Genomic DNA, 24,471 nt, shown 5'->3' on the forward strand with positions numbered 1-24,471 from the left:
AGAGGAGGAGGAGGAGGACTACGAAGAGGGGGAGGAGGAGGAGAAGGAGGGGGCCGGGGCCTCTCCAAGTTTGTCGGGACCTTCTTCCGAGGCAGCGGCGGCTGCAGCCGGGGAGGCCGGGGCGGCGCGCGGGCCGGGGGCGGGGGCTGGGGCCGGGCCCGGGGCAGTGGGGCCGGCGCCTCCGCTCTCCTCCTGCTCCTGCTTCAGCCTCTGCTCCCACTGCGGCCGTGGCCCCCCTCCGCGCTGCGCGCCCTCTGAGTCCGCCGCTCCCCGGCCCATGTACTGGAAGCATGAGAGCGCCGCCCCGGCGCTGCCCGAGGGCTGCCGGCTGCCGGCCGAGGGCGGCCCCGCCGCCGACCAGGTGAGCGAGCGAGCGAGTGGGCGAGCGGCCCGGGCCAGGGTAGGGCAGGGGCCGGGACCCAGCCGGGCCGGGCCGGGTGGCGGGCAGCAGCAGGGAGGAGGGGTGCGGGGGTGCGCCTGTGAGTGTGTGTCTGTGAGTGTGTGAGCGCGCGCGCGAGCGCGAGGGGGGGTCGCGGAAAGCGGGAACACATTATGCAAATGTTGGAGGAATTTCTCAAAAAGCGATTTAGCAAAGACACAGGCGAAATCAAGAGGAGGCGAGGCGGGTATTGTCCGTCTGAATAGGCGCTGATAGCGCCGATGCGCCGGGGGTTGTGCGGCCGCAACGCTGAGGATCCCGACGCGGGGCCGGTCCCGGGCGCGCCGAGGGGCTGGAGGGTGCTTTTTCCGCCTTTTGGATGCCTCTGTTTTCTCTTTTTGGTCGCGTTTCGCCCCCGATCTGGCCCCCATTTTGTTCTGGGTTTCCCTCCGATTGGCCCTCGAAAGGTGCCTGAATCCGTGTCAGTATTGCCGCATCAATTTCTCGGCGCGCGCCCGGCCCGTGGGCTGATGCTCCCAGCGCTCCGGGTTTTATTTTCTTCAAACGCCTCCCACCCCCCATCTTTTTCTTTTCTTTCTTTCTTTCTTTCTTTCTTTCTCTCTTTTCTCCTTTTTGCATTTTGTGCCGAGAGGAGGAGAAGGGAGCGAGGAAGGGGGGTGGGTGGAGAGAGAAAAAATTCGATTTTTAATTACTACCATTAAAAAATCAAATTTGCAATTCTTTGGGCGGCCTGATGGATCTCACTGATTGACAGTTGGAATTGACACTCTGGCTACCTCTTATCTTGGGCATTCACGACAATTTCTAATTGCAGGTAGTTTGTGTGTGTGCGCGTGTTTTTTTTCCCCCCTCAGAGGCTTGGATTGCAAGGGAACTAAGCGATTACTTCAAGAGCCACGGGTTAAGTGCAGGGAGAGGGGGAGAGAGAGGGAAAAAATCCAATCCAAATTCAAATTGCTTCATTAGAGAGACACCGCTTTTGTGGGGAAGGGCTTTAAATGCCCACTACAAAGTTAGGACTCATTGTTCCGCGCCGGTTTATATAACAGGCGCGGGGAGGCGCTGGGCTCAGGCTGCGCCGAGCCAGTTTTGCAGCCGCCGCCGCCTGCGTTCCCTCCCCCCCCACCCAGGTGATGGCCCAGCCAGGGTCCGGCTGCAAAGCGACCACCCGCTGCCTTGAAGGGACCGCGCCGCCCGCCATGGTGAGTTCGTTCGGCCCTGCCTTCGGTCTCAGGTGCCCCGGCGGCCCTGTCCTGGGGACCTGGCCCGGCTTTCGGGCCCCGAACCGCTGTCCATGCGCTGGGGCACTCCCGGAGGGCGCCGCCCCTCTCTGAGCCTCGGTTTTCCTGCCGGGAATGTGGGCTTTGACCACTCCTGGCACCTAGGACGCACGTGTTAAAAGTAGGGGCCGTCCCTTCCTCTCCAATGGGCCCTTCCATTCTTGTCCTCTAGCCCATGGCGCAGCGTCTCGGGGGAATTTCGTTGTCAGTTGGTGCGCTGGGGCCCCAGACCTGTCTCTGAGGCAGCGGCAACGCTGGGCACTGGGCTCAGCGCTCGGCTTAGCGCTCGGCTTTCACTCTTTCCCCCACTGCAGGCTCAGTCGGACGCCGAGGCCCTGGCCGGAGCTCTGGACAAGGACGAGGGTCGAGCCTCCCCCTGTACGCCCAGCACGCCATCTGTCTGCTCACCGCCCTCTGCCGCCTCCTCCGTGCCGTCCGCCGGCAAGAACATCTGCTCCAGCTGTGGCCTTGAGATCCTGGACCGGTATCTGCTCAAGGTGAGACAGGAGTGGGGTGTTGCCCGTGTGTGGCGGGGTGTGGGTTGCACCCCATTGGGCTGCAAGGAAGCAACGCCGGCACCAGGTCCACTTAATTCCGAATCCTGGCTCAGCCGCTGCCTGATTGCGTGGCTTTGGGCGAGTCTTAGCGTCTCTCTGCGCCCCCGGCTTCCCGTTTGAAAAATGGGGAGACTTTATTTCTACCTCCCCGAGCCTCAGTGTTACAGAAGAAAAATGGGGAAGTCACATGCACCTTCAGAGCTCCAGCATCTCTGTCTGCAAATGGGTCCGGGGAGGCTGGGGCCGGGCGTGAAAAGAGGCCCGCGCTGAGCCACCTCCCACTCCGCCCCCTCACAGGTCAACAACCTCATCTGGCACGTGCGGTGCCTCGAATGCTCTGTGTGTCGCACGTCGTTGAGACAGCAGAACAGCTGCTACATCAAGAACAAGGAAATCTTCTGCAAGATGGACTACTTCAGGTAGGCTGCGGCCGCCGGGCCAGCAGTGTCGCCGCAGGCAGGCCCCCCCAGGCGCGCGCGGTGGCCGCCTGTGCGGCGCGTAGTCTCTGGCTCCGTCCTGAGTGCGCTCCTGGCGCGCCGCGCCGGCCCAGCCCGCCGGCTCTCAGCGCCACGAACCAGGAGCTCCAGGCCGCGCCCGGGTGCCGCCACCAGTCCGGGCCCGAGATTTGTTTCCGATTCCTGCGGCCCACTCGGTTTCAGTCGCGTCTCTGGCTCCGTCTTGGGTCCTGCCTGAGTCTCAGGCTCCAGTTCCGACCTCCAGCGCCTCGGTCGAGTTCTGATGTCCCCGGCTCCGGCCCCGACCGGTTCAGACCCCAGCCGCGATCTGGCTGCATCTCCAGTGCGCTTCGGCTCTGGGTTCCAACCCTACTCCGACTTCAGCCGTGCCGGCGTCTCTCCCGGCCGGACCCTGAGCTGGGCTCCAGACTCTTGCCCCGGTTCTGACTTCGGCTCCGCTCTGGGTTCGGGTCTGGTGCGGCTCCAAGCACTAGTCTCGCATCGGTCTCAGATGCAACCCCACATTCAAGCGCCTTGTCCTAAGCCCCAACCTCGTTCTCCGGCTCTGCCTCAGCTCAGACACCGGCGTCGCTCGAGGGTCGCATGTCGAGTCTGCTAGGGTCCTGCCTGGGTCCCAGGCGCCCGTTCCAGTCCCAGCTCCGTCGTCGTTTCCGGCCCCGGCTGCAGCCTCTCCCCGGTCTAGGCTCGGACTTTGGGGCTCCGGGACAGGAAGGGGGAGAGTCGGGCGCGGAAGCCAGGGCCCTGAGTAGGACCACCCTGGGCTGCGCTCTTTGCGCCGCGTCCCCGCAGCTCTCAACCGTAGCTCGGCTCATCCTCCCGCCGGCGTCTCCGCCGCTTGCGCGCGCCTCGATTCTAACCACGCGGCTGGGGCCTGACCCGGTCATGAGGTCGAGGTCACTGCGAGGTCAGGGGCGCAGCCGCCCAGTCCGTATCCTGGCGGGAATCTTGAACCAGGCTTGATGCGGGCCAGGGGACCTACGGAGTCCAAAGAGAGTGGAGTGGGATTGGTTCCTGGGAGGGGCGCCTGTTCCCAAGGGACTTTCTCAGGAAATGGAGAAAGCTACTGCCTTAACCTCCTCCCCCCACCCCCAACCCACAGACATCCTTCCCATCCTTGCCTCGGGGGAGGTCATGTCTTCAGTCTTCCTGGGAAGACTGGAGCTCCAGAGAGTCCCCCTGAGAGCCAGGGAATGTAGTGGAAGGCGATGCCCACCTCGCTATCACCGGCATTGAGTCTCTGGGGACTTAGAAAGAGGGGACCTTGAATCTAGGTGGAAATTTGCAGCATTTGGGGCTGGGGTACTCTGGGGAACCCTAGGAAGCATGGTTCAAGAGGTGGGCTCTTCTTTTGTGTATGGGTGTGCAGCTGGGGTGTGCATGGGGAGGGGGGGTCTACCAGGTGCCTAGGACTCAGCGTGCAAGGAGTGTATGTAAGTCTATCTCGGTGGATCTGTGCAGTGGCTCTGGGGAAATGTGTCACCGAGCAGGGTCGGGGTGTGTGGACAAAACGTGTGTTCCTTTATGACCAGCATTTGTCTTTAAGTTCATGTGTGAGTGTCCAGAGTCTGTGTCTATGTGTGAATGTTGGGACTTGGTGTGTGTGTCTGTGTGTGTTTTGTGCAAGGTGGTCAGGACAAGATTATATCTGGACAGGGATCCAGAGGTGAGAGGGTGAGGATTCTGAAATCTTGTCCTTCCCCCCCCATCCCCCCAGATGGCATTCCTGCTTAAGGCCTTAACCCAGGCACTGAGGGCTCAAGGGTGTGGTGTGGACGGGGGTTTGTGGACCACTGTGTGTGTGTGTTAGAGCCAAGTTATCACTGTATGGTGTGTAACCAGAGTGCGATATCTCCTCCCACTGTCTCATCTGACTATTGGTTACCCAGGGCAGGAAATGGAGGTTAGAGTCCCTGTCTAGCCACCTCCCTGCTCTATACCTGACTCCAGTTGATAAAAAAAAAAAATACAAGCCAGCTGCCATTTAGGGACTCTTTGGGCTCCTCAGCTAGCCAGGGACAAGGCTCCAGCTTACGGAACCCAACATGATGATATTTCGGCCTCCTCCTGGAGAGTAAGACAGGGGTGAACCCTCTCCTGGCTCTCCTGGTGGCGATGGACCTGGCAGCCCTATGAGTCACTTGCCCACCTTTCCTCGCTGCTTCTTCAGTCCCAGCTCATGCCCAGGCTGGACCAAGCCTCCTTGGATGCTGTGCTTTACTAGACCTTCAAGGATGAGGCAAAACTCACATCCTGACCCCACTGTTCAGAACCTCCACTGGAGTCCCCCTTCCAGAATAAAGGATGGAGTGAGGGATGGGATGTGCAGTTATTGTGGGGAGAGGCATAGACCGGGCTTCATCAGGCCAACACTGAATCACTGTGTGACCTTGGGCAAATCACTGCATCTCTCTGCCCTCACTGTCTTGCTTCCAGAGTTATCTCTCTAAGCTGCCAAGGAGGCCAGTGAAGGGAGGAAGGCTCAGTAGTGCTCCCTAAATGGCAGGTACTGTGGGTGCCAAGATGATCACTATTGTCACCACTGTCAGTAGATTCCGGGCACAATCCCCTGTTGGCATTTCCTCACGCAGTTTGGGGAGCAGAGATGGGGCCAGGCCATTTCTGGGCTGCAGGTTCTGAGCATTAACCCTTTTGCAGTGACAAGAGCCCCCAAAGCAAAACTAAAACAGATTTTTGGTTAAGAAAATGAAGGAAATAAAAGCTCACATTCCCTGGGATGAGGGAAGAATTTTGGCTCTTCTGAGCATTTCTCTCCCAGCCAGGTTTCCCTGCAGGCATAACCCATCCCTGGCAGCCCCACCTGTAACAAAAATAATAAAACCCACAAAAAGGGAAAGAAAAAGCCGGCGGATTGCCAGGCGGGGACTATTGCCTGCTCTGAGCAGCAGCCCATGCTCTGGGTGGCTGCTGCAAGGGAGCTCTTCCAGGAGAAAGCATGAATGGTGGCGTGGGAGGCAGAGTTCCCCTCTCCAGAGCTGGGGCTCAGGGAGGGGCCACGCACTGGGTTTCTGAGCCCTCTGCTTCCTGAAGCCCAAGGCCAAGGATCTGGTTGGATACAGATACAGACCCGAGCACTTTGTCCAAAAAGAGGTCAAAATTTCTCAATGGGGTAGGGGGAGGGAGGAAGTGATCAAGATCCCATGGAGGAGGCATTGGGGGCTCCCATGATCCTGTGGCCTCTGGTCTTATCCCCCAAGGGAAGGTGTCTCCCCAGTTCTATCCCTCATCTTGCCCTCCTGGACACCCTCCTGGACACCCTCCTTCAGTCTCCTTTGGCAGAGCTGGCAGCAATGGGGACTCAGGAAGTTAGAAGTTTAGGAAGGCACTCCAAGCTCTCCAGGGTGGGAGGCTGCAAAGCATGGAGGGAGTCCAGAGGACCAGTGCTGCCCTTGCCTCATTTGCATTATTGAGAGGGGTTGGTATTCCACTGTCTGTGCCCTTGGCAAGGTCACTGGACCTCTCTGCCTCAGTTTCTCCAGCTCTCCTTCCAAACAGGGACCTTACCAGCCCTTATGGGTTTGATGAGATTCCCACCTCCCCTCACACCCCGAGTCCTAGCAGAAAAAAATTACCACCAGGGAAATGTGCTGTTGCTTTTAATTTCTTTACTTTTTTTGTAAGACCATTTTTCTTTCTATTTCCTTCCAAGAAGTGAAGAAAAGTCCTGGGGAAAAAAATAGTGTTCCTTTCTGGGGCATTCACATCTCCACTGTGCTCAACAATCACCATCCCAGACAGCTTCCTGCCGCCCACCATCCTGCAGCTGCTGCCCCCCAAAGGGGGCGTGGGCTGATCTGCAGTGCCCTCCTGGCCCCCTCAGCCTCCCAAAGCACCCTGACCATTGTATAGTTGGGGAGATTGATGTCTGGGACAGTGGAAAGTGATGTGCTAGGGTCACACAGTGAGAGAAAGTGGAAGAGGGGCTGGCAGGCTGTGAGGACCCCCTTTCTGAGAATATGTGGAGCTCTCCTCTAAGCCAGAAACTGTGTTAACCCTTTAGATGTTTTATCTCATTGAATCCTCAGGTCTACCCAGTCAGTATGATACCCTCATAATCACTACATTATAGGAGGGGAAACTGAGGCCCTGAGAGGTGAGGTCACACAGCTCATAAGTGGCAGAGCCCGGATAAGCCCATGGCTGCCTGACTCCCCCATCCCTGTGTCTAATCGTTCAGTACTCTCCTTCTATATGTGAGATATGTCAGCAGCCCCTCTGTAAGGTGGAGCCCATGGAATGGCAAAGACCCCCTCTGCTGGCCCTAAGATTCCCTGCCCTGTTTGCTTGGCTTCACACAGGGAGTACGCACTGTGTGCTCTGACATATGACTCTCCCTGGGGGGGCCCTGGGAACACTAGTGCAGGAGTGACTTCCTCAGAGGCTGTGACTGGAGCAACTTTGCCAGGATCAGGTCACCATGGTCCCTGGCCTGCTTGCCTCCTGGCCATGGGAGTGGGGAGTAAAGGGTTAACTACCTCTCCTTGTGTTTATGGGGGTGGGCTTCAGAGAGTGCCTTGGGTTGGGCTATGGGGGGTTTGCCGCCTGGAGTTCCTGTCCCCTGCGTGGCCCAAATGACTTAGGGCAAGCCCCCAGCCTTCCTCCTTCCGCCTTGAGCCTGAGCTCCAACCGAGGGCTCAAGCGGGAGAACCCCCACCCCCTCCCCCAAAGCGAGGGTCCCCAGGGAGGCTCAGAGCTGGGAAGCGGCCCCCCACCGCGGCAGAGAGAAGCCCAGCGGCCGCCAGCTGTTGGGGGACAGATGTTGGGGGAGCGAAGAGGGGAGTTCGGGGGAGGGGCCTCGGGCCAGGACCTCGGAGGCGCCGGGCGTTTTAACCTCTTAATTGCTGGTTCTGTTTTTTTCTGCCTTCTTCTCTTAAGGGTTTTCCCAGAACAGAAGGAGCAGAGGGGATGGGAAGGGCTCTACCTCTGAGCCCCCTTGTTTGCCTCATAGAATCTCTCTAAGGCCGTCAAGGGAACGTCCTGAACGCAAAGCAAATTGAACCTGGTTTGAGTTTCGGCTCTCTGGCTCGCTAGCTTCATAACTAGCATTGGTCTTCCCACTCTGAACCTCAGTTTCCTCATGCAGAAAAGGGGTAGGTTAGTAATAGGGAAAGGGGTCATACTGAAGCTCCGATGAGCTCTTTCGTTGAGGCTCATTCATCCAACAAATAATTACTGAGTGCCTACTCGGTATCCAGGGGCAGTAGGCCGAGAGAGCGAGCCTGACTTGGTCAAAGGCACTCAGTTCCCACTGCACAGCCAAGGGTACCCAGTTACCTCTGCTCCCTACTGAGGGGAGAGAGGGCAAGGAGGCGCGCGATGCCGACCCTATTCCTTTCAGTAGTTGCCAGGATGCGCAGCATCTGTCGGACATCTCTCCATGCCCAAAGCGCCACTGTTCTTTGCGCCTTTGCCCCACGGGCGCACGCCGGCACTCAGGAAGGGGCGCGCACAAGGCTTGGGGTTGGGGACGGTAGCCGCGCCCCCTAATCCCTTTGGCGCTCCCTTCGCAGCTCCCGAACACCCCTTTCTTGAAGTTTCGTTGTCTTCGCTGCCGATTTCGCTGCTTCCGGAATCCGGCGGCTCGGGCCTCGCAGCCCGCCTGGGAAGGAGTCTGTCGGTTTGTCAGAGCCTCGATCCGTAAGCCACCTCCTGCCCCTTGTTTGTGCTCCCGACTCCTGCCCTGGGTGGGGGACACGCTTCAGGAGAGGCCCGCAACGCATTCAAAACTGCATAACGACCTCCTACCCCCATCCAAGGATCCAGCGCGAGGATGATTTCGTTAACTGGGCTGAGCCACGGCGAGCGCAGGGAGATCCTAAGGCTGGGGACAGCTCCTGGCATTTGCGGTGACGCGCAGAGAGTGAGAAAGTTGCTCAGAGGTCACTATCGGCTGCTGCCTCGGAGGAAGGGGGTAGAGGCACTGTGAGCGGCCAGTATAGGTGCAAAATGCGCCCGGGCGTCGGGGACTCGTGGAGCCGGAAGATCAGGGGTGCACAGGGAGTCTTGGACGGGTTCCCGGCCGAGGACGATGAATCTCGCAGAGCCAAGCGCAAGGACTGGGGAACGTACCCTCCGGCGCAGCGCACCGGCCCGGGCGCACGGAGACCACAGGCAAGAGACGCAACTGCTCTGACTTGGCGTCTGAAGGCTGGGACCTTCCTTTCCCCAGCTAGTCCCGCTCTTTGCATTCCCCTCCTTCTGAGCCGGCTGGGCCCCAGGCCCCGAGCGCTGGAGTTTCCAGGACCCGCGGCCCAGAGTGGAGACGCGACGCGGTCAGACGAGGCCCCTTTCTTGTTCATACACCCGGAATTCAACTCTACTCATCTCCCGTCCGGCTGCTTCCGCAGGTTCTAGGTCCTTTTGGCACCTCGGATAAAAACTCGGCCCGGGCCCCACACACTCTGTGTGGTCCTTGGCAAGTCACTTGTCCACTCGGAACCTCTGATTCCACGTGTGCAAAGTGGGTACCATAGTCCCCACCTTACGCGGTTGCGGCGAAGCGGAGCGGGTCCAATAAAGGAGTTGCAGCCCAGGACTACGGACCGCAGCGAGGGCTCCGCTCACAGCTGGCCCGAATTCTCCCTCTCGGAGGCCTGAAAGTGCTCGCAATCCGGAGCCGGGCATCGGAACCGGTGTCAGCCCCATGGCGGGAGGAGGCTGAGATGGGCAAAGCGGTTTCCTCTTCCCTTTACTGAGGGATTGGGAACAGAGACCACAGGCTGTGCTGGGCTCTCACCTGGGGAAGCCGAGCTTCCGAGGTCGGGAACTGCCTCTGTTTAGGGGGCGGTTGACGCGGCAAAGGCCCCCAGCGCGTCCTGAGCGAACCGCGCCGCGGGCGGCAGGGTCCTTGCGCTCCTTGGAGGGAGCGGCCTTGGGGTCAAGTCTGGGAGCTGGGGCTGGCCGAGGCCTCTGCGCTCCGCCCTCAGTTCAACACAAGAGCGTTTATTCAACCGGCAGTTGCTTGCATTTCCAAGGCAGGCGAAGCTGTAACCAGAGCGCATTTGCTGGTCTGGTTCCTCCACATACTCACAGGCGTTTCCCAGCGCTCCTCCAGGTGGAAGTGTGCCGGCCCTGGGGACACAGAGGCAAATCTTCTTGGTCCTCTCCCAGGAATGCCAGGGATGGAAGAGAGAGCCAAGGAACCAGACGTCTACAAATCGCTGTGATCAGCGCTGAGAGGGTGGTGCTGGGAGTTGTGGAATCTTCTGGGAGGGCGTGTGGGAAAAGGGAACAGCCCCTCAAAGGCCTGGGGTGGGAAAGTGCTTCAGAGGGGGCCTTAAAGACCTGGGGAATGAACTTCCGTTGGGGCTGACTGGGACTCACGCTTGGGTGTGGGGTGGGGGATCTTCAGGAAGGTCAGGGAGTAGATGAGCCTGAGAGGATGTGGTCTGCTGGGCTTTGTAAACTCCAAGGGTCTTGGGCCAGATCCAGATCCAGGCTCCAGAGTGGAGCCATCAAATGACTTTAAGCAGGGCGAGGACAGGATTCAGTGTGCATGCTGGAAACTTGGCTGTGGCAGCTGTGTGGAGGATGACTTGGCAGGGGTGACACTGGGAAACCAAGGTGGAGACTGGCAGTGAGGGGTGCATGATGGGAGCCCAGCCCTGGAGGGCAATGATGCGGAAGGAGAGGAGGAGGTGGGTCCCAGAGATACTTAGGGAAGGGAACCAGCAGCACCTGATGGTTGTTTGGATGTGGGGTTGAGGACAGGGAGGAGTGTATGATTTAGGTTTCTAAGCGTGAGGGGCTGGATGAGTGGTGGCACCATTCCGTGAAATAGCGGGTGCACCAGAGGAGACTGAGGCCCCAAACGTTGAGACAGGGTCACAGGGTGAGTCATCCACTTAAAGAACAAACCTACCCTGGTGCTCAGGGGTCAGACCTTGGGCTGGCTTCTGGCACAAGGAGAACTAGACTCTGCTGCTTCCTGGGAGGGCTCCCAGTCTGGTGGTGGAGGCGGCTGCTCCCTAATAGCCACACCACAAAGCGGGAGGGAGAGGGGAAGAGGCCGAACCAAGGAAGTCTTAAGGGAGAAGGGGGCATTGGATTTGGGATTTGGGCTTTTTTTTTAAACATTTCATGTTAGAATGTCACAGGCCTCCAGAGTCTGGGACTATCTGGTTACTTAATAGGACTGCAAAGCACTAAATAGTGGTCGTCATTGCTGCTGTGTTGCTGCTGTCACCTAGTTCAGCTCAGGGCAAGAACAATGAGAACTCAGAGGGGCTCGACAATTTGCCCAGGGTCACAAAGCCAGGAAGTGCATATCTGTCTATGCTTCCAAGAAACTGAGAGCTTATCTACAGCTGGGGGACAGTTCATTCATCTCTGGAGACAGACCAGCTAGGTTTCTATGCTTGCAAGCTGTGTGACCTTGTGCAAGTTACTTTACCTCTCTGGTCCCCATTTTCCTCATCTGCAAAATGAAATTGGGCACATGCTGGGCATGTGGTAAGTGCTCAAAAATTTGCCTATTATTAATATTTTTATATTTTCCCTAACAAATAAAATACTTTAAAGAGCCGATCGTTACATATAAATGTCAGTGATCATTGTAGAAAATTTGGAAAACTCTGAAAAGCACCAAGAAGAAAATAAAAACCATCCACCAGCTCACCTTCTAGGTGGGACTTGGCTGCAGAGGGTGGTGCATCCAGACAAAGGAAAATTCGTGACCCTAGGCCCTGAGGCCAGGCCCCTGGCGCGGGTGGGCCACTGGGGTTTGGAGGGGGATACGGATGGCTCATCTAAGCCTCGCCACCCCCTTCCCTGCCCCGATGTCCCGCAGCCGATTTGGGACCAAGTGCGCACGGTGCGGCCGACAGATCTACGCCAGCGACTGGGTGCGGCGGGCGCGCGGCAACGCCTACCATCTGGCCTGCTTCGCCTGCTTCTCGTGCAAGCGCCAGCTGTCCACGGGCGAGGAGTTTGGCCTGGTCGAGGAGAAGGTGCTGTGCCGCATCCACTACGACACCATGATTGAGAACCTCAAGAGGGCCGCCGAGAACGGTACCCAACCCGCCCCGCCTAGCACCCTGCCGCACCTCTGCCCCCAGCCCTCACCTACCCCACCCTACCCCAGCACCCCAGGAAGCGTCCACACTCCACTAGGGACTAGCGTTGCGTTTATCACCTGGAGGAAACGTCGGGGGGTGGGGCTGCGCACGAAGCATGCCTTCTGGCTCCACCGTCTGCTCCCTATTCTCCCAACTGGCACTCCAGCAGCTCCAAGTCAGAGGTTTGAGGATGGGGGTTTCATCCTGGACTGTAAGGAGAAAGGCCTTTGAGTCTTGAGATCCACGCTCCAGTTTTGCTTTTGGCATGCTGTGCTGACATATGAAGTTACCGTTCCTCTCTGGGCCTCCATCTCCCTATCTGTGCAAGATGGATGTTAGACTAGAAAGATTCCTAAATCTCTTCTGGCTTTGATACTGTGATTCCCCAAAACACATAGGCCCAGGGATAGGGTTCAGGTCTTCCAGGGATTGTGGGGGCTGAGTCACAAAGTATCTGCCCCATCCCCAGAGCCTCTGAGGAGGGGTGTGGACCACCTTGCCTCGGGAATCCCCACATTGTTCTTGGCCATGGCCCCACCAGGGCCAACACTTTCTCCTGCCAGGGCTGATCAGGGCTAAGTGGACCTACGTGGGGAGCAAGTGAAGCTGGGGTTCTGTGAAGTTACCTGCAAGTAGCTGAGTAAGTCAGCAGGAGAGCTGAGATGGAAACCCAGCGTCAGAGCTTCCCCTACCCATGACCCATCCGTGACCCCAGGCTCCTTCCAAACTTGGACCAGCCAGGACCACTCCTGGCACAGCCTTGTCAGTTACACGAGCTCTCACAGCCAGGTGAGACCCCAGACTCCTGCCCTGCGGGCAAGCTCAAAGGCTTGAGATCTCCTTTACTGACCAACCCTCAGTTTGGGCTACTATTTGACTTTTCAGACTTAAACACACACACACACATTCGTTATAGGAAATTGAGAAAAGATGGTTAAGCACAAAGAAGAAAATAAAGATCACTGCAAATGCCACCACCCCTCTTTTAGTGTATATCCTCCCAGATGTTCTGTGTATGGATGTTAGAATGTTTGTTTTTTCTTACAACATTGTATTTTTCCTAATTAAAAAAAAACTGTGAACTGCGGTGGAATTACTGGTATTTTTTATTTTCTTCTTTGTGCTTATCTGAATTTTCTGAGTTTTTGATAAGGAGCATGTATTACCTTTGTGTTCAGAAAAATGAGGTATTAAAAAATAAAATGGGAGTATGTTTAGTGTGATTGTACAAGTAATGTAAGTGGAAAGAGAAAAGCTAACATATACTCCAGTTAACAAAATTAAACCTTAGAGAAATAAGATTACATATGATTGTTGTAAAAAACTCAACAGTTGCAGGCGTATTAAAAGTAGAGTCTCCGTAATGGCACTCGTCAGTGTAGCTCCACTTCCAGCACTTTACTGTATATCCTTCCATCCTTTTTGCTTCCATCCGTTTTACAAAGTTAGGATCACAGTTCTGTAACCTGCTTGCTTCTATCTCCACTGGCCTTTGGTTTCCTCAGTTTAGCTACGAGGGGGCCCAGTTTGGGGCGCGAGCGTTAGCCCGCTGTCAGAATGCTAGTCGAAAGGTCCAGGGCAAGGGCTTTCTTCTCTCTGAGCCTCAGTTTTCTCCGCTGTAAAACGAGGATAATGTCGCCCGTCCTCAGGGCTGTGAGACATAAAGGGCACACCGAAAGAGAAGCGTCGGGTACTGAGCGGACCCTCAGAAGTGGAAGCCCCTTCCCCAAAGACTGAGCTCAGGGATTAGGACCTGGTCCCCACTCCCGGCCAACTGCGCTCCTGACCCTTCCAGGGACCAGCTCCCCCCACCCCCGTCCTTTCCAGGCTGCCACTCGAAGAGATGGGGACGCGTGGTCAGCCACTTCTGTCGCCCCCAGGGAACGGCCTCACGCTGGAGGGGGCAGTGCCCTCGGAACAGGACAGTCAGCCCAAGCCGGCCAAGCGCGCGCGGACGTCCTTCACCGCTGAGCAGCTGCAGGTACCCGGGAGGGCTGCGAGGGGGCGGTGTGGGCGGGGCCTCGGACTGGGCGGGGCCGAGAGAGGCTCCTGGCTCCGCCCCCTCTGCCCGGACCGCGGGTGGCGGGGAGGGGCTGTATTTGCCTGGGGCGTGGCCTCCGAGCCGGAGCCTCTGATTGGCCCGGGGCCTTGGCGACCTCCGCTCTCGAGCCTCACTGGCCCCCGGCGCCGGCAGGTTATGCAGGCCCAGTTCGCGCAGGACAACAACCCCGACGCGCAGACGCTGCAGAAGCTTGCGGACATGACGGGCCTCAGCCGGAGGGTCATCCAGGTGGGGCCGGGGAAGGCGGGGCCTTCGGGTCCGGGGCGGGGCCTACGGGCCTGGGGGCGGGTCCTCGAGCGCGTTGCTAGGCTGCGGAGCAGCGGGTCGGAGGCGCACGCGGCCGCCCTTTCTCAGGAGCGGACGAGGCAGCCCTGCCTGGGGTCCCCCAGCTGCGCGTGCGACCCTTTCCCACGAGGCTGAGGCTGCTGAGGCTGTCGTTCCAGGTGTGGTTTCAAAACTGCCGGGCGCGTCATAAAAAGCACACACCGCAGCATCCCGTCCCGCCCTCCGGGGCGCCGCCGTCCCGCATCCCCTCCGCCCTGTCCGACGACATCCACTACTCCCCGTTCAGCAGCCCCGAGCGGGCGCGCATGGTCACTCTGCATGGCTACATTGAGAGTAAGTGACCGCGACACCCAGGCCGCCCGGCCTGCGGGAGAGGGGGGCACGGAGGAGCGCGCGCGGGCTGCGGAGGCCTGGGGAGGCCTTACCGAGCCTCATGGGCGAAGATGTGGGCTCCGCAGTCACTCAGACCTAGGAGTTGGGGAGAGGGGTTAAGTTCCTGGGCTCTGCCTCATTGGGGCTGGACCCTTAGTAGAATGTAGCCATTCAAAAAATACTTTTCAAGCACCCACTCCGTGCCAGGGCCCGAGGACTAGGGAGAGCACCTGCCCTGGTGGTGCCTGCGTCCTGGTGGGAAAGATGACATGGAACAATAACCAGATAGATAAGCGTGTGGTTTTAATTGTGATGATTCCTATAGCAAAGGTGCTGGATGGGAGTGTATGGAGATGCTACCTCTCAGCAAGCTGCGACCAGAAAGATGGGTGGGATTAGTGAGACCCGGCGTGGGGAAGTTAGGGTGCAGGGTGGCAGAGGAAGTGAATGTAGGCAGACCTACAGCCTGCCGCAGAACGCATGGCACCAGTGCATTTGGGGTTGCAGAAAAAGGCCAGTGTAGCTGGAGGACATCGGGCTGTGAGGTCATGGGCAGATCACTTAACCTTCTTGAATCTCAGTTTCCTCATCTGTAAACTGGGACATTAATAATGGCTAGCTCATAGGCTTATGAGAATCCACTCATGTGTTTAGTAAATATTTTTTGAGCGCCTTCTGTCTCCTAAGCGCTGGGATACAACATAAAACACAATAGACCAAAGCCTGTGTACTCTTGGGGCTCACATTCGGAGTGGGAGGTGGGTGGGGAGACAATAAACTAATAAAGGAGAGAGGGCAAGCATGTCAGTGGGGACTGAGCACTGTGGGCGAGGTGGGGGGCAGGTCATGGTGGACTGACCTTTGAGCGGGAGAGAGGGAGTAGCCTTGTGCCTTTCTGGGGGATGAGCATTCAGTGAATCTGCTGTTGAGCAGGGCTGATCACAGATTTTTTTTTTTTTTTTTTTTTTTTTTTTTTTTGCTTTGAGGTTATTTCCATTGATTGTTTCCTCAAAGCTAGGCGTGAACAGAAAAACAGAAGTGGCTACGACATACCCACAAACTCAAATTCTCCCTTCTCTGGGTCCAAGGAAAAGGAAAAGAGAAGGGAGGGTCAGAGATACTGCTGCTGTGTACTGAGTCCCTGCCACTTGTCAGACACTGTACTAACCATGTTTCTAAATGTCAGAGATCACTATCCCATTGTACAGATCAGGAAACCAAGGACCCACAGTATGTTAGCGGGAGCCAGTATTCCTTAATAATCGAGCGAGTGTGGGCTTTGGTGTCATGCTGCTGGCTTTCCAATCCCATCCCTGCTGCTTACTAGCTGTGTGACATTGGGCAAGCTTCTTAACTTTCCTGAACACCAGTTTCCTGATCTGTAAAAATGAGGACAATAAAAATGATTGTTTCAAAGTAGCGTTGTGACCATCAAATGAGATCATTGACTTAAAGACTTCAGTATTTGGTGAGTGCTGGATGAGCATTAGCTTCTCTTGTGATGGTGGTGGTGGTTCTGGTTGGCAGAGCTGGGAGTGCACGGTTCTGCCTGCTGCACGGGGCTGCCAGTTGGAAACCATGTCTCTTTGTTTTGTTCCGTTTCTGAACCATCTGCTGAGTAGGAGGGACTTTTTCTCTCTTTCTTTTCTAAACAATGACTTATGTTCAGGCTGCACAGAACCCATTGAAGATCTAGTTCCTCTGTTAAAGGTGCTAAGGACCAGGAGCTCTCTAGGCACCAGGAGCCTGGGCTACCAGCTAGTGCTAGCTATGGAGTTAATAATACAGCTAGCTGACCCCCTTGGGAGTGGGGCCATGCCCTCCGGAGTCATGCCAGGACTCTGCACACCTACTTTGTTGACCAAGCCTAGGTCTGTCTTTGATGCCTAGAGAAGGGGCTCAGGTGCCCGTGCCTCTTCCCCTTGAGGTGGAACCCGTGTTGGGGCAGGAAGTGTCAAGGGCATTTGGACCCACTGCCTCTTGCTTCATAACTGACAGTCATGTCAGCACTTTGCTTTGCAGTTAACTAAATGGACAGGATCCTGAGTTTCCTGGAGCCACAGAGCTTGGAATTTGATAAAAAGCATTGGAACCAGACCCCAGAATAATGCACGTACACACAGAGTTTTCCATGTAATAATCTCAGGCTGCTCATGGCCTCCTAGAACACCCAAGATAAAGAGTCCCCCATCTTATACAATTGCTTTATTCTATAGATGAGGGAACTGTGGCTCAGAAAGGCACAGTGACTGGTCCCCAGTTACATATCAATGTAAGTCTCTGTACAGGGCTCTTTCCCCTGTGACCAAAGAGGATGAAGCACAGGGAAGAGAGAGACCATGGACTTCTCCACTGTAATGGTAAAGAGTCTGAAGCATGAGAGATTTGGGTCAGGCATAAGGATGGACTTCCCCCCACAGTTTTAGATGTTGGAATAGGGTACGGAGATTCATTCAACAAATATAAAGAGTACCTATTAGATGTTATGCCTCATTCTATGTGCTGGAAATCCACAAGGATCTATAATTTGGAAAACAGACAAAAATTCCCACCCTCATTGGAGCTTGCCTTCTAGTTGGCAAAGACAGATGATATCGAATAAACAATAGCAGTATACAGTAAATCAGATGACGCTAACTGTCAAGGAAGAAAAAGCTGAGGAGGGCTGGGAGGGTGGAGCTGAGGGTCTTGGGTTGCAATTATAAATAGGGTGGTCAGGGAGAGCTTCATGAAGAAGGTGACATTTGAGTGCAGAGTCCTCTAGGAGGAATGGGGGCAAAGCCGTGGTGGTACCTGGGAGATATGAGGGTGCAAGGCACCAAGGGAGGATCCTAATAGGTGGATACAGCCTTGCATGTAGGAGGTGTTCAATACATACTCATTTATGAGTGTGTGTTTATCAGTGAGCTGGAGAGTTATCATATAGCACTTTATAGATTTTAAAGACTTTCACCTAGAGCATTGCAACGGACGCTATTGAAATTTTGCCCAGGGCCACCCAGCTGGTAAGTGGCAGAGGCGAAACTGGTCCAAGGGCCCCACCCTATCAGGCATGAGCATGGGCAGGTGGGATCCTGCATGGAGGCTGGGGGATGGGCTCCAAGGCATCCTCTCCTCCACAGGTCAGGTACAGTGCGGGCAGGTGCACTGCCGGCTGCCTTACACCGCGCCCCCCGTCCACCTCAAAGCCGATATGGATGGGCCGCTCTCCAACCGGGGTGAGAAGGTAAATGGAGCCAGGTTGGGTCTGATGGGTCCGAGCCACCCCCCTGGGGATGGGTTTCTGGCAGCGTTCCTCATCACTTAGCAGGCACCACGCTGCTTTGGGACTGACCCTCTCTGCCCAGCATCCTCAGGCCCGCACTGGGCCCCCGAGGCAGTCACTGGAGCAAGTACCAGGGTGTTCTATGGGCATGGCCACTCCAAAAGCCTTCCTGCGGTCCCCCCACCAGCAGCTGGCCTTCTTTTTTTCAGACTTGTGAATTTAGTTACTTTGCTCAAACTTTGCGGTTCCAGGGTGGGCTTATATCACATACCGCCTTGCCTCCCACCGTCTCCCTGCTTCCTCCCACTTCCTCCTTTTTATTCCTGTCTGTTGGGAGTGAATATCCTAAGCCGGTGGGGGTCAGGGGATAGCAGGTCAGCAAGTGACCTTGGACAACGGGCAAGGCCTCCTTTGTGAAATTCAGATCTCTGATTGTCTCAAGCATCAAGACCTGAACATCCAGAAGGGTGCTGAGAAATCACCAGTCCAGTGGCTTGGAAGCTTTGTTGTTATGCACTACAACCCTTTGTTTAATCTTTCCATCACCCATAATGCAGATGAAAGAGGTTGGAGCTGCTGTGGGTGAAACCGCAGAGGGACTGGGACCTCCACCTCTCTCTCAGCTCCAAGACACCTTGCAGTTAGCCTTGAAAGCCACTGCTCTAAGGCACCCCCTCACTTTAGAAATGGAGACATTATGACCAGGTAGCTCAAGGTCACAGAGCCTGAATGAGAACCTGCGCATTCATTCATCCACTTATTCATTTATTCAGCCAACGTTTGCCATGTCCTGTCTGTGCACAGGAGCCCCGGGGCAGTTGCCAGTAGCACAGGGATGAGGAAAGCATGGACCTTGCCCTTGATGAGGCCACAGTCTGAAGGGGGAGACACACCCCAACCCACAGTTACACCACAGTGTGGTCAAACTGTAATGGGGGAGCCAAGGGATCTGGGAGTCAGGGTGCAGCTCAGGAGAGACACAGGAAGACTTCCTGGAGGAAGGTACGATCTGAGCCCAGGCCTGAAGGCTGAATCAGAGTTCATCAGGGAAGGCATTACCACCATGGCTCTCAGGCAACCCTGAGCAAGTCAGTGTCGATGGCACACAAGCTTGGGAGGCAGAAGAGTGAGAGGTGGGGCCTCACCTGCCAGGTGGAGGAGTGTGGCCTCTGTCCTGGGGCAGTCGGAGGCCCTGGAGGCCTCTCTCAGAAACACCACTGTAGCGTCCTCAGAGAGGCAGGGAGCCCCGGGAGTCAGCAGGTATGGGATCAGGGAGAGAGGGCCAGGGCCTTCGAGCTGGAAGGGCCCCCAGGGCCCCTCCGGTCCAGCAGAGTGGAGTCTTGGGTGTGCCTCAGAATCACCTGGGCTGCTTGTAAAGATGCAGACTTCCCCAGCCTCATCCCTAGAGAGCTGACGGGGAGGCCTGGGATGGAGCCTAGGGATCTGCAAGTGTAATACCCAGCCCACGTGACTCTGGCAGACGGCCAGGGCTGGGGACCACTCCTCCAGGACACCCCTCTTACTCCATCTCCTGGTTGAGCACCTACTGTGTACTGAGCTTTGTGCTGGTACCGTGGGGGAAGATATGTGCTACGCAAATACAAACAGCCTAGTTGGACAGATAGGTTTATAAGTAAATGGTAGGACTCAATGCAGAACCCCACAGAAGCTGGTGGTGGGTGAGCACACCTCAGGCATGTCCCCCCCGAGATTGTCATACTCACAGTGAGAGCTGCTGTTTGTTGAGCAGCTCCTCTGTTCACTGCAGGCACTTTACATATGTTGTCTGACACCTCTCGGTTGCTTCGTGGATATGAGGATGGCATTCTCATGGTAAAGATAAGGAAACAGGCTCAGAGAGGTGACACGACTTGTCCAGGGATGCAGGAAGTGGGTTGGACTCTGAAGTCTGCCTAGTTCAATAATCATTTCCTTTTGCACAGCACTTTACAGTTTACCGTGCTGTCTCTGACCTTACCCTTCACAGCCTCCCTGGGGGAAAGATTATGACTGACTCCGTTTCATACCTGTGGAAACTGGGGCTCAGACAGGGCAGTAGCTCACCTGGGGTCACATGGTGAGTGCGGGCAAAGCTGGCCTTGATCCTAGGACTACCTGCCTCAGAGCTGCCCCTTACTGCAAGAGGGCATTTGTCCTGTCTGACCTGGCACAGGGACTGCAGAGACAACCTGGCACGGTCCTTGTCCTCAGGAGGTATGTAGCTGAGAGCAGGAGGCAGCTACACCCCAGGGTGACAGGGCAGGTGAGGTGAGGGATGAACCTGGCTTTCAAGGACCTAGAAGAGGGAGTGATGAGTTCTAGGGGAGAAGCAGGGGACAAGAAGAAGAGTGTTCCACATGGAGAGAAGAGCATGTGCCAAGGCACAGAGGCATGGGGGAGGCTGGCTTTGAGGGACCACAGGGTGTTTAGTGTGGCCGAGGCCCAGGGAGGTGGGAGGAGCTCACAAGGATCACATAATAAAGGGCCTGGACCCTTGAGTGAGGGGCTTGGGCGTTATCTGGAGGGCGGGGGGAGCCTTGGAAGTGTTTAGGGCTGGGCTCAGGGTTTGGTGACAAGCCCTTGTCTCCTGGTTGCTCAGCTAAGCTTGTGGTTATGTCTCATTCAGCCTGAGGGATGAGCCGGTCTGGGGTCTGGCAGCTTTGGCTGTAGAAGGTTTCTGGCCCCTGGGTTTGGCTGCTGAGCCAGAGTTCTCTTGTGCTGGGCCGCATCCCCAGTTTGATATCCAGCAGCTCTGCAGGAAAATGTCTCCTGCTCCTTCATGACCTTCTGCCCTCTCACCGTCAGGCCTTCCTGCTGGCTCCTGGAAACCTTTTTTTGTCCACATCTTGCCAAACCCATGGGGCCTGGTGGGCTGCGTGTAGTCAGTCCATGTAGGACTGTGTGCGCTTTCTGCTGAGTCCCTCCAGGCCGGAGCCAGCATAGCTCTGAGGAGACTCAGTGCCCCCTGGGCAGCCCCCTGAACCCACTCATCAAGACCAGCACTAGCCTGGCCAAGAGAACGGTGCTCTGAGCATTTGGGGGTAGCATTCTCTGCCTCTCTCATGTCATCATTTGGCTACACATGCCTGTGAGTTTCCAGAACCATATTTCTTCCTGGTCATGGCCCCTGATCCCACAATTTCAGAGCTTGGAAGTCTCTTAGAAATCAGGACAAAGCTGTCATTGATCCGATGGAGACTGAGACCCGTGGAGGGGAGGGATTGTACCAGAGTCATCCCTGTTGAGAGAGCTTCTCTTAGTGAGAGCCCCAAGCCAGGCATCCCAGAGACCAGAGGAGAGCATTGCCCAGGAGAGTGGCGAGGCAGTGCAGTGCAAGCTCTGGAGTGGGCAGACTCTGAATCTCAGCTCTGCCACCTTCTCACTTCGAGACCTAGGAACACAATTAGCTTCTCTGAGCCTCAGTTCCTGCATCTACAAAATGGGGATTATAGCAGTTCCCACCACCTGTTGTTGTTGATAACAAGTGCGATAATGTATGTAGAGAGCCTCGCACAGTGCCCGGTACACAGAAAGGGCTCCATAGATGCTGGTTACGACTATGATTACTCTCGTGGAGATCATCACCATGGCTTTCCTCCACCTCCTCCTCATGGTAACCGATCTGGGCAAGTAGCATTCCTGATGGAACAGCCATAAGGCTGTACCCACTTGATGTCCCTGGGCCCCTTGAAACCTCCTCCTGACACTTCATTATGCAAAAGCACATCCCATTGACCAGATAGCTGGTAATCCTTGACCTGAACTTCAGAGGACTGGCTGTGTTGGTGGCACTGAGAGGCTTCAGGTGGAAGAGGGAGAGGGGAAGGGGTTGTTCGTCCCTGATCACCCCCTGTGTGTGTCAGGCACCTGCATGTCTGAGCCGCCTGCCTCTCTCGGCTGTGTGAAGACTGAGTACATGTGAAGTACTTGGCCCATTGCCTAGTGTGCAGTAAGCATCAGTGACTGTGGTGGCCTCGGAAACGTAGAGGCATGTGGTGTAATGAAGAGAGCTTGCTCTAGAGCCAGGCCTGGGCTGCAGTGCTGGGTCCACCTCTTCCTAGCTGTGTGATGGTCGGCTTGCTGATTTCACCTCCCTGAGCCTCAGTGCCCTCCCCTGTAAAATGGAGAGGATGGCGGGATGCCCTCGTGGGGTTGAGGCAAGGCTTCTGTGAGATGATGCACCTATGGCACTTTACCCAGTGCCGGCTGTAGGGTGCACTGCCCACGAGACATTTGCTGCTGTTCTTGTATCTCACTGAGTCCCCCCATTTCCGAGAGACAGGTTTTGCCATCCCCATTTTACAGATGAGGAACAGGCTCAGGGAGGTGAAATGAGTTGCCCACGGTCCCACAGCAAGTAAGTGACAGAGCCAGGATTTGAACCCAGATCCGGGCCATGAGCCACCCTCATTCTCCATGCCTTTTGAGGACCTCTGGGGGGCTGCTGGATGGGGCAGGCCCTCTCTCAGCCACCTTCCATGCCCTCCTCTTGCAGGTCATCCTTTTTCAGTACTAACACTGCCGGCCCTTCCACATCTGGCCGTGGGCACCCCACAGCTGCCACTCAGCCGCTGAAATCCAGTGTCCGAGCCGCTGCCGGGATCCACCCACTCCGCATCCACCCCATCTGCCATCCTGCCCACCACCAGCTGGGCCCCTGGGCCTGGCCTTCCCCTCTCCTGCTGAGAACCAGAACCCCCCAGGAGCACCGCGGAGTCCTCCTCTCAGAAGGCAGAGCTCCCTGAAGTTTGGAATCAGGGTGAAAACAACAGCCCATTTTTTCCCATTTAGACAAGAGTCATCTTCAACTTAAGCTGACAATGATAGCAAAAGGCCGAATTGAATTGTGCGATGCCAACAGCCTCCTAATTTACAGGTTTTCTTTCCTCTCGTATTGGCCTTTATTTACTACTTCCTTGGAACCATCTCTGAATTCTGAATAGCCGACAACCCCCAATGTTATCCACTCTGTTTCTTTTGTCTGGAAAACTCTACAGTGTTTGTGGGATGTCCCCAAAGGAAAGCTATGTTCTAATTTTATCATTTCCATCTGTCTGGTTATGTCAAGTTAATTCAGAGAGAGAAGAGACAGTGACCAACCCTGAGAGGCCCAACAGGGCAGAGATGGAGGCCTGCCCAGACCAAGAGGCAGGGGGATGGGTGGGGGCTGGGGAGGACAGAGACCCCCACTGGTTTGTTTATCAAGGAGAAGGATGTGGCAGATTTTAAGGAGAGGAAAGAGAAAACTCGGGGTGTGTGGGGGTAACGCCCACCTGGTTATCCAGCATTTAACTGGAGACACAGCAGAGAAGGTGTTTGATCTGTGTGATGACATTTCTGAATGTTTGGGCAGGTTAGAACTGGGGGCCCTTGTTGGCTACTTGTTGACTTCTGATAGGGGTGCTGGGGCCACTTCTTTGAGGGAGACCACTCACGGGGGTCTGGGGAACAGAGCCCAGGGAATGGCAGTCCAAATGTTCATCCTGGACCCATCTTTGAGTAGGAGAGGGTGCCTGCTGTCTAGTGAGTGTGCCAAGCCCAGGATTCCAGCTGGCTCTTCAGGCTTCCCGACCAGCCCTGACCAGAGCCAGCCCCACCCACTCCTGAGAATGGAGGCCAGGCACAGCTGTGCTCACATCCTCCCTATATTGCTGCAACTCTTCCACCTCAAACAAAAGGGCTTGGGCTGCACAAGACCATGATTTATGTTTTCAGGGGACGCCCATTTGTCCCAAGCTTATCCTGTAATTTTAGAATTACTTGGTGTCCCGATGCATTTCCCACTAGAGGCTGCTCATAAGCATGTTTTAGCCCAAGTCCTCCTTCCTGCTTTGGTTAACCTGATAATGTTGCTTTTGGAAGGAGACTCTAGGACAGGGAAAGCAAGCTCATGGTACATATGTATCTGCTGTCCCTGGTTTTACCCGTGGCAGACATCACTAATCGATTGCAGCACTATCTCACTGAGTCTGAACAAGGTTTCAGAATCCAAATTCTTGAAGCTGGCACCTAAAATGAAAACCTATCTGCCATTCTTGCTCTGGGACCTGGGGGAGGGCTAGGCATGGGTGCAGCCCAAGAAGGGAACCCGCTTCCTTTCCCTGCTGAAGATGGTTTCAGCTGACTCAGGGCAAAGAGAAGGCATCACTCACGATGTGGTCAGTGCAGCTCCTTCCAGAACTCATCCAGTGAACCGTTACCAGGCCCTGCACTGGGTGCTGACACTAACAGGAGCAACTTGGACCTGATCCCCAGTGCCTGGGGGGCTCTAATCTTTCCTTTGATTTCTGCTCCTGATGATCGAAGCCCCAAGCACAACCACATGGTCAGTCAGTGGCCAGCCGAGTCCTGCCTGGGATCACCCAGTACCCACTCTGCCTTGAGCCTCCCCCAGGGTCTGTTCCTTGCGTGGATCACGTGGTCGTAGCATGTTGCAGTTCAGACATGTCTCCACTAGCCTGTTAGAGCAGCCTGGGAATGTACAGGCCATCAAGACTATTTATTTAAATACAAAACAAGAGGGGAAAATACACACACACGGAAAAAATTGTAAGCACTTTTTTGTAAAACCAATGTCTGTTTTGTTACATACCTTTCATGTTGTGCTTTGTAAATGTCTTATTTGTGTAATAAATAAAGTTAATGCAAGTAGAAGTGCTGGCACTTAAATCCAGAACGCCATGGGATTCCATTTCTTTCC

At 55.8% G+C, this 24,471-nt stretch overlaps 1 protein-coding gene across 6 annotated transcripts; it reads left to right on the forward strand.

Annotated features, from left to right (window-relative positions):
• LHX6 (LIM homeobox 6) lies at positions 1-24,449 on the forward strand. 6 transcript variants are annotated; one of them, XM_044778854.2, is made up of 10 exons: positions 4-361; positions 1,531-1,602; positions 1,995-2,177; positions 2,535-2,656; positions 11,520-11,740; positions 13,668-13,768; positions 13,982-14,077; positions 14,293-14,467; positions 17,629-17,732; positions 22,267-24,449. In XM_044778854.2, the coding sequence occupies exons 1-10, from the start codon at positions 278-280 to the stop codon at positions 22,285-22,287; spliced, it is 1,179 nt and encodes a 392-aa protein (XP_044634789.1). In that variant the 5' UTR covers positions 4-277; the 3' UTR covers positions 22,288-24,449. The 6 variants fall into 6 exon arrangements, with proteins under 6 accessions (XP_044634790.1, XP_070374914.1, XP_070374915.1 ...); XM_070518815.1 differs by lacking the exon at positions 4-361 and adding an exon at positions 1,140-1,214; XM_044778855.2 differs by lacking the exon at positions 17,629-17,732 and having other exon boundaries at positions 1-361.
• The last annotated feature ends 22 nt before the right edge of the window (positions 24,450-24,471 follow it).

The sequence above is a fragment of the Equus asinus genome, chromosome 10 (assembly GCF_041296235.1).
Source record: "Equus asinus isolate D_3611 breed Donkey chromosome 10, EquAss-T2T_v2, whole genome shotgun sequence".
NCBI classification, from domain to species: domain Eukaryota; kingdom Metazoa; phylum Chordata; class Mammalia; order Perissodactyla; family Equidae; genus Equus; species Equus asinus.